This window comes from Onychomys torridus, chromosome 4, assembly GCF_903995425.1.
Source record: "Onychomys torridus chromosome 4, mOncTor1.1, whole genome shotgun sequence".
Classification (NCBI taxonomy): domain Eukaryota; kingdom Metazoa; phylum Chordata; class Mammalia; order Rodentia; family Cricetidae; genus Onychomys; species Onychomys torridus.
Genome location: NC_050446.1, coordinates 146,429,670 through 146,439,002, shown reverse-complemented (window position 1 = coordinate 146,439,002; position 9,333 = coordinate 146,429,670). Strand labels below are relative to the sequence as shown.

The following is a 9,333-nucleotide window of genomic DNA, read 5'->3' as shown; positions in this document are numbered from 1 at the left end:
GCTGCTGGTGGGTTTAGCAGAGCTGCCAGTTCTGGGGAAAGGCAAGGGCAGACTGATGAGGACAGAGGGATGCAGGACTGCATAGCCTGCCTGAAAGGGACTGTCTGGGCTTAATATGGGAGCTTAGCAGCCATTAGGCCTTCTGTAGATTGCCAGATTGTTGAGGGCCGGAAGCAGCAAGCCTATTCTTTCCTGCCTGCCCCTTGTGTCAGTTCTTGGAGAGGAATGAGTTCTGGTGGGTGGGCTTTGTCATTAGAGACAGAATCTGGAATGTGCCCCCTCTTGGGTCATTGAACTCACCTCATATTACTCTAAAGGCACTATTGCTATCGGAATTTCTTGAGAACAGGATAGACGGAGTAAGACAGAAATGAATTATGGGAGAGTCAGCTCCATAAGCCACCGTGAACCATCTTTCCCAGGTGCCTCAACCAAGCTGGACCTCCTCTTTCTTTTCTTCTTGGCAGTTCCCTGAGGGCCGCATCCACCAGACTTGTCTCTTACTTCTGCTCAGGGCAGCAGGTGGTGGAGACAGTCACATAACAAAACACCTTGCCGGGATCAACTTCTACCCTCCGAAAGGTTATTAGGAACGGTAGTAGAGGTGATTGTAAAACTAACGTGTGATCAATTTGAAATGACTTCCCTGCCATTCCTAAAGTATGTTAGAAAGACGGCAAAAGACAACGGAGATTGGATGGTCCCAGGATCTGGCTCAGCCAGGTTTAGGATGGTGTGTGTTCCTGGTGTGTGCATGTGTGGGGGTGGGGGGTGGGGTGAGGGGGGGGGGGGATGGGTTCCGGAGCGGGTGGAGAAAGGCGGAGGGGGAAGCCAAGAACTAGGAGGAGGGGTAGAGTTTCTGGGCGGGGAGGGGGACGCCAGGGCGCGGTGACGGGAACCAATGAGCTGCCAATTCGTGAGTCTCCAGCGTGACTGCAGAGATTGACGTGGAGGACACGTCAAATTGATTCTCGCACCCCACAGCTTCCCGGTCAGACGAATTTCTCCCAATCGGATGAAGTTCACCTTGGGCCTGGGGTCGCGGGCCTGGAGAGTGTCCTGGGAGCGGGCGGCGGCGGCTGCGGCGGTGGGCCCTGGGGCGGGCGGCGCGCTGGGCAGCGGCTCACTGCGCGTCTCCAGCCGCCGCGGCCCTCGGCTCGCGCGCGCCCTCCCTCTATGCCTCTCCGGCGGTGGCGGCGCCCGAGCTCTCCCGGACTGCGCCGGGCCCAGCCCCCGCCGCTCCGGCGCCAGGCAGCTAGCCGGCCGGCGCGCGATGGGTAAGGGGCGAGCCTAAGGCTGGGCGCGGGAGGGCGCGGAGCTGGGTCGAGACTCTCTGCCTCCCTTCCTTCCCCCATGATCCCCTTTCCCTGGGCAAAACGGCTCTGCACCCTCAGGAGTCGCGTTAGGACCTGATGTCTCCAAGTCCTCGAGGGGACAGTCTCTTAAGTTCAGGAAGGAGGTGAGGACGCGACCAAAGTCGCGAGAAGGCAGGGAGGACTGAAGTGCACCTGGCCTGCCTCTTGTCCTGATTCTTGCCAGCATGTACCCCTCTCTTCCCTCAGGATCTGAGCTGTCGAGGGTGGGGGTGGACGTACAGGTTACCTTAGAGTCGCGCTAGGGTGCAGTGCATTGGCCCTCGAGGACACCCTTGGCTAACCTGCCGGTGTTGTCCCCTCTGCCTGCTCACTCCTATCCGGCGCGTCCGCAGAGCAGACGTATGGCGAAGTGAACCAGCTCGGTGGTGTGTTCGTCAACGGCCGTCCCCTGCCCAATGCCATCCGCCTGCGCATCGTGGAGCTAGCACAGCTGGGTATCCGACCCTGTGACATCAGTAGGCAATTGCGGGTTTCACATGGCTGTGTGAGCAAGATCCTGGCACGCTATAACGAGACCGGCTCCATCCTGCCCGGGGCCATTGGGGGCAGTAAACCCCGAGTCACCACCCCCAATGTAGTGAAGCACATCCGGGACTACAAGCAGGGAGACCCTGGCATCTTTGCCTGGGAGATTCGTGACCGGCTTCTGGCTGATGGCGTCTGTGACAAGTACAACGTGCCCTCTGTGAGCTCCATTAGTCGCATCCTGCGAAACAAGATTGGCAGCCTGGCGCAGCCAGGGCCCTATGAAGCAAGTAAGCAGCCGCCGCCACAGCCTGCGCTGCCCTACAATCACATCTACCAGTACCCCTACCCCAGCCCAGTGTCGCCCACGGGAACCAAGATGGGCAGCCATCCCGGGGTCCCCGGCTCGGCGGGCCACGTCAGCATCCCGCGTTCATGGCCCTCAGCACATTCAGTCAGCAACATCCTGGGCATCCGGACGTTTATGGAGCAAACAGGTCAGTCGTGGTGTCTTCTGTAGTTCTCTACAAACGGGCAGAATTGGGGACAGGAAGACGAGCGAGGTGGTTGCATGCCCTACTGCTAGGACTGATTTTGGCTCAGAGACTAGTTCAGGACTGGTCGTGGAAGCTGGGGGTCCAGAACCTTCTGTGGGAGTCTTCGGACATCTTGAACTTTTTATGACAAATATGGAAAATATTTCCCAAATAGAGGAGCAGACGCAGACCACAAAATCGGAGGCCTGAAATTGCACTTATTCATTCTTGCAAAAAAGAATGCAAATGCCTATCGCCAAATCTAAGCCAAACAAACCGCTCTGGACACTCTGCACGACCCTTTCCTCTCGCTTCCAGGTTCCTTCAGGAGCTTATGCAGGCCCAGAAGCTTTTTTGAGTAAAAGAGAAAGAGCCCCTGTGGTCAGTTTTTCTTTTAAGTGTGGCCCAGATGTCTGTCAGGTTCAGAGGCCTTGCAAGTCCTGCGGTTAGAATAGAGGTAATGGTGCCCCATTCTCTTCAGGGACAGTCAGCAGAACTTGTGCTTTGATTATCATTGAAATTCAGTCCAATGTTGGTAATTTCTGTTGGATGGAAAGAGCCCGAAATTTCAGGCAGCTTTGGTACCCTGCCCAGGACGACATAAGCGGATGTTTTCTGGAAGCACTGGTACCCTTTCCCAAGCAGCCAGTGTTTCCTTCCTTAGGCTAGCAGACTCAGAATGACGTTAAGCAGTCGAGGAGACACAAGCTGAGGAAAGAGGAAGGCTTGGCCCTGGTTTCCCAGGCCTAGCACACTGCTCTTCTGGGTGGATCCGTGTAAGAATAGCACCGACCAAAACTTCCCACGGAGCAGCAGAGAGCAGGTGGTTGGGAGGGGACTTCCATGCCTGCGACCACATCTGGAGCCTTCTTCCCTAGGCTGTGGACATACGCCTGAACTGGGAACGGCTCTGTGCTTGAGATATGCCCCTGTAGGTCTCAGAGTTGTTGCCTCATTTAGGAGACCAAGAATGTCCCTATAGGAGACCAAGAATGTCCCTAGAGGCAGTCCCGGGCCAAAATGGACTCTTTAGATGATAATTAAGACATCCAGAGGCTTACACAATTTTCGTGAAGTTGCATTGAATTTGAATCTTTCTGGTTGTCACTTCTGAGCAGTGGAGAAACTGCCTCCGGTTGAGCCTGGCTAGTGCTGACGTCTTTTCGTAGGAAGCGGGCCAAGGGTGGGGAAAATGAAGGGCAGGCCCCCTCCTCCCGGCTCCGTCTGAATGAAAGCTGAAATGCTGGGTCCTGCCACCCCTCTACCTCCAAAGAAAGGTCATGGGAGTTTGTGGCAGCCTCCCGGTGTGGGAGGGGATTGTCTGGCAGCACCCATGGATTATAGTTTGCAACTGTCTGGGCAGGAGGTCTTCATGAGTGCACAAGCTTCCACTCCATTTGCGTTCCTGCAGGGGCCCTGGCCGGGGGCGAAGGCGCTGCCTACTCCCCCAAGATGGAAGACTGGGCGGGTGTGAACCGCGCCGCGTTCCCCGCTTCACCAGCAGTGAATGGGCTCGAGAAACCTGCCTTGGAGGCAGACATTAAGTACACTCAGGTACCCGGAATATGGGACAGTAGATGACCGCGGGGGAGGGCGGCAGAGGAAGGATTGAGGGGAGGGAGGCATTAAGAAGTCCGGGCAAAGAGCGTCTTCAGCGGCCCTTTGCTGTCTTCAAATTTGCAGCAGCCTGGCTTTGGGGGAAGGCTTGCCTTGTGATTTTAAAAAAAAAGTCTGAAAGCCCCCTTTTCTCTTAACCCCGAAGGTGGCTCCCAGGACTAGCATTGATATCACTGGAGTAGATTTTTTAGAAATCGGTTTGCTAGGGAGTTCCAGAATAGAGACAAGCGACTGGACAGTAGAGTCCACGTCAACTTGGCCTGTGCTGGAGAAGTCGGCGGGTTTTTTAAACAATCTGTCTCCATCTGCAGTCGGCCTCCAGCCTTTCCGCAGTGGGTGGCTTCCTTCCCGCCTGCGCCTACCCGGCTTCCAACCAGCACGGTGTGTACAGCGCTCCAGCAGCCGGCTACCTTTCCCCGGGCCCACCCTGGCCACCTGCCCAGGCACCCCCGCTGGCGCCCCACGGAGCTGGTGTGGCAGTGCACGGCGGAGAGCTTGCAGCAGCGATGACCTTCAAACACACCAGCCGAGAAGGTGAGGGGCACCATCTGGGAGGTGTCTGGATATTGGAGGGATTAGGAAGTGGGAAGAGGAACCTGGGAGAAGAGAGAGGAGGGGGAACGAGGGAGACAAATGAGGAAGAGGAGGAGAGGAACGACGGAGACACAAGAATACTAGAAATAAACCTGAATTATACTTTTACCATGCAGCTTCATGTGGCGGATTCATCTCTCGCAGGTGTACCTAAGACACCGGGAGACTGAAAGACTCCCTAAAACCGCCCCCTTTAACCATATTGAGGGAGAAGGAAGAGAGCTTTGGGTGTGACCGGAGTTCTTGCTGACTTTGGTCAAATTATAGCTCCTCTCTAACCTCAGGTTCTCCATCCCAAGAAAGGTTTAAAACGCACCTCCCTGGCCTGGTTTGTGTAGCCCGTAAAATGTTGCTTTCTACAGCGTACCTGTAGAAAGGTGGCACTCCTGACTTCCGCTCCTGGACTCTGGTCCCTGCCCATCTGTTTCTTTCTGATTCTCTTTTAACCTTGGCCCTGGCCTCTTCTTAGATCCCTCCCCCCCCCCCCCCCCAGGATTCTGTGGGGGGAAATGGAAAGTATTTCAGCTTTGGCCTTCGGAAGTTCAGGTTCTTTCTTTCCCAGGACACTTAGAACCTCATCCTCCTCCCCTCAAAATTTGCCCCCTAAAAAGACAACCAAGCGACCCAACCCGTGGGACCAGCATGCATTAATTCACATTGTCTACGGAGTGGTTGTTTTTTAACAAAACTTGGGAAGTAATTCACCTGATCTTAAATCTGCCTATATTTAGGTTTTGATCATCAGAAAATTTGAACTTCACTGCTCAGATCAGGGGTCCCAGCTCCAGCAGAGAAGGGAGTTGTGCACAGGAACTTCAGGACAGCATGGGTCAGGCAGGCATTCTGGGATTAGGAAAGAAACTTTGCCTTATCTGTCTCACCCCTACCAAGGCAGTGGGGGTTGGTGGCCATGGCCAGGCAGAGCATGGTGGCTCCCAGTCAAAAAGCTATTTCCAGGAAGTTTGGTGAGGCATAGTGACAGGATCTGGGCTCCAAAAGGAAGGGAGGACTAGCGTACCATCCACAGTAGGGAACTGGAGGAAGAAAATAACTTTTATTTTCATTTTTTTGTAGTTTTTAGATCACTCATATCCTAGGATAGTAAGATAATGCTCATTTGCCAAATTATTCAGAAATTCAAGTGCAGAAAACTGACCAAAGCCATATAATTTACTGTAATTTAGTTTAAATAATAGGATAATACTACTTGTTCATTTGCAGGAAAATCCAAGGAAGAATTATGAAAGCTGAGACTATGAACTCCCAAGCCCTCCATTTCTCCCATTGAAACTTAGGACTATTGATATGGATCTTGAATAAAATTTACCACATAATGTAAAGTGCTTAACTGAGCAGGCTGAATTTAAGTGATTTCTCCTCAGTTCATCCCAAGGAGAAGGAAGACAGGGAAATAAAGAGTTCTCTGATTTCAGAGGGAAGTAGTCCATTTTCAAAAGGGCCACTAGTCCTGAGGGTGCTTCCAGAAACAGGTGATGCAGTGTGGATAGGATCCAAAGGTGATGGCAGGTGCACCACCTCTATAGTCCTGTAGTCATCTTGGACAGGGATCTGCATTTAGGTTTATTTCTGATTGGTTTTCCTCATCAGACAACTCCTTTTTAGAAACACAGAGCATCTCACTGGCAGTCATGTACCTGTGACTACAGTATCTGCTTCCTACAATAAAATATTCCATTTTCAAAACCTACAACCGAGGTAACTATGTTGGTTATTAAATTAGTAAGTTAATGTCCTGACCCACAAAGTTCCTTTTAAGAAATTGATTCTTAGGAATTATTCACACCCATCTCTATGAATGATTTATCAGGCTAGCATGCAAGCATTTGTGTTCAAGAATTGTAAAAAAAAAAATTGTTCATTAAGCACTTGTTTTTGAAGCATGAGAATTATACACTCCTTTGGAGTATGAATTTACACTCTTCTCGTGGGCAGAAAGTCAGACTTCAGAGATTGCTTTCTAAATGGTCTTTGAAAAGTCACAACAAAGTTATAAAATACAGTGCCATTTACTTTCAACAATTTCTTAAGCAATTAATGTCTTCAAAGAAAGCTACTCCACAGGGAGTTACTGTCCTTAACTTTTGTTCAATTTATAATAGCAGAATTAATGTTTAGGTAACTTTTTGATACAAAATTGCCCTTGTGGAGACAATATGAGTTCATATTCGTATGAATACAAGCATACTCAGTACGAATAAAATTATTTTGATGATCTGGTGCCTATCCAGAATAAAATATACACTGGAGTATCCCTTCAGTTATCTTCAAATGGGCATCTTACTGGTTATTCAGTGTGAAGCCTCTAACATCAGTTTATATTCCACAATTTACTACCTTTGTCTTGGCGAGAGGTTCTGTCCTGTGCAGGCAAGAAGGTAGATGATGTTGTTTCCCATCTCCTGAAAGGGAAGTTTAATTCTTGGGGACTGAGAGGAGAGTAAGGAAACCTTATTCTTTTCACAGGGAGGTGTGGGGTATTAAGAATATTCACATCCACCCGAAGGTCTTTGTGCCTGGACTTTCCTCCCCAAGGTGATGGACCCCACCATTGGCCCCTCTCAAGGCAACAGGCATTCACAGCATGTTTCAGAAAGCAGCACACCTTTAGGGTTCTAAAGCTGCTCCCAGGAGGGATTTAAAAAAGAAAAAAAGGGAGATTTGGAAATCAAATCTGTGAGCATCACTTGTGTGAGAAAACTTGCACAAGGAAAACTTGCTATTTATAGTCGTTAGAGAGAACTTGTAATTTTACTCTGATTATTACTGATCCAGAGTTAGTGCTTGCAGGATACCAAACCAGAGAATTCTGTCATGGATGACCAGCTAGCCTTTGCAAATTATGGACCGCCTGGCTAGCCATTTTCTCTCCCTTGGTGGAGCTCTGAGCCGCTTTGGTCCTGTCACACCTTACTATGTCCTTGCAATTCCAGTATCTTTAAGATGTACACCCTAGTCTTGCTCCCATAGTCTGAAGTATGTCAAGTGACTGTAGCTCGAGGTCCCCAGAATGGTACACACCCACATTCCCAGGGTCCTATAGACTACCAAAAAAGGGAGGGGGGCTGAGACAGAGATGAAAGCTGAGGAGAATTTCGCCAAAGTGGGGTGGAACCCCTCTCCCGGCCCAGCCGGGTGTTTATTTTTCTCTACTTGTCTCTAAGGTTCCTCACTTTTGAAGTGTGTGGACCAGGTGAAAAGAAGTCTGGATACTTGGTTGTGCAGTCATAACTGCTTTGTGAGAGGTGGGGAAGCACCGGGGCTTTGTCCTGGAAAAGCTTTAGAGCGCTTCAGAATCTTTCACTAACCGTGTGTGTGTGTGTGTGTGTGTGTGTGTGTGTGTGTGTGTGTGTGTTTCCCGTCCCTATAGTATACTGTTACTTTCAGATAGGACAGTCTCTGCACTTTATCCCTGGGCCTGGGAGGACAGTTGGCAAGTCAGAGTTCCTTCTCACCAGAATGGAACTGAGCCGTTTGAGGGGCACTTGTTGCTGTAGGAGGGGAAGGAAAATCGAAAATGCGCCCCTTTAGAAATGATTAACTTTTGCCTCCTGGTGCAGGAAAGGCTGCACCAGGTTCCCGGGAAAGGAAAAACAGGATTGTACAATTGTGGCGTAACTTTCTGGCTTCCAGTAGCAAAACTTGGGCCCCTTCCCAAAACCCCAAATAATAGAGCAACGCCGAGAATACCGCCTGATAGGGCCAGCCCGCTGCACTTAATCCAGGGGCCCAGGGTCCCCAGGATGGGCTGTGCCGGCAGTATTCAGCTGATTACCTAAAGCGATACCTTGGCTTACATTTGAGGTCCCCAGGAGTGACCCCGCCCACCTCCATCCCTCACACCTGCTCATCCCGCTGGGGTCTGGAGTGGATCCATGGGTGGGGGTCGGAGGACAGGCTTTGCTGGCGTCAGCACCGGCTTAGTTATCTTCTGAAGTCTCCTTAGGAGCTGAAGACCTCCAGTCCTCCCCTGGCGTCTAGGGCAGAGGGGAAGCCTTGCCTCCCTGGTCATCACAGGAGTGAAAGCCTGGTGAGGAGATCTTCTTACCTAGCCCGCCTTACTCGTGGCTCTCAGAAGACAGGAAAGGGTGAGCGTCCCCGCTTCCAGGCATTGGAAAGGCCTGGGAGCCTAGTCCCACTGCCTAAGCTCTGGGCAGTGACCCGATGCTCCTGTGCTTCCTCCGCAGGGGCCGACAGAAAGCCCCCCAGCCCGGGCGGCAAGGCTTCGGACGCGCTTGGTAGCTTACATGGACTGCCCATCCCAGCCTCGACCTCGTAGGGGCTGTCCCCTAGCAGAGCCACAGCCCAACGCAGAGGAGCGGCGGGCTGCACCGCTCAGCTCACTGGGCCTCCACCTGGACACAAGGAGCTGGGGCCCAGAGCTGCCCTGGCCTCGTCCTGCCTCTGGCCAGTCCTCTGTGCTCCCTCAATGAGCCCCTGGGATTTTTTAGGCTTTTCTGAACCTTGGCTTTAGATGGTTGCATCCTCCTAACCACCTAGCCTCGCCCCTCGCCCCCATCCACAGCCTCAACTTCTTTTTTTGCCTTTGCCCGCACCTGCACCTAGATCCATCTTCTCTTCCCACCTCCCCTTCTCTCTTCCCTCCTCTGTGTTTTCATCCCAGTCCTTCCTTCTTTTTCACTCTCCCCTCTTTTTCCTCTATCTCCTAGTCTCTCACTTTTCTTACCATCAAAAGTCCGAGTCTGAGTCTTCTTTATCTATACAGC

At 51.6% G+C, this 9,333-nt stretch overlaps 1 protein-coding gene across 1 annotated transcript; it reads left to right on the top strand.

Annotated features, from left to right (window-relative positions):
* Window positions 1-967: 967 nt before the first annotated feature.
* Window positions 968-8,885, top strand: Pax1 (paired box 1). The gene is made up of 5 exons (XM_036183177.1): window positions 968-1,277; window positions 1,709-2,338; window positions 3,789-3,931; window positions 4,306-4,528; window positions 8,794-8,885. The coding sequence occupies exons 1-5, from the start codon at window positions 1,016-1,018 to the stop codon at window positions 8,883-8,885; spliced, it is 1,350 nt and encodes a 449-aa protein (XP_036039070.1). The 5' UTR covers window positions 968-1,015.
* The last annotated feature ends 448 nt before the right edge of the window (window positions 8,886-9,333 follow it).

Coding starts and splice junctions, on each gene's coding strand:
- Pax1 (XM_036183177.1), top strand. CDS start 1,016: ATGAAGTTCACCTTGGGCCTGGGGTCGCGGGCCTGGAGAGTGTCCTGG. Junction 1,278..1,708: donor AGCCGGCCGGCGCGCGATGG/GTAAGGGGCGAG, acceptor GCGCGTCCGCAG/AGCAGACGTATGGCGAAGTG. Junction 3,932..4,305: donor CAGACATTAAGTACACTCAG/GTACCCGGAATA, acceptor CTCCATCTGCAG/TCGGCCTCCAGCCTTTCCGC.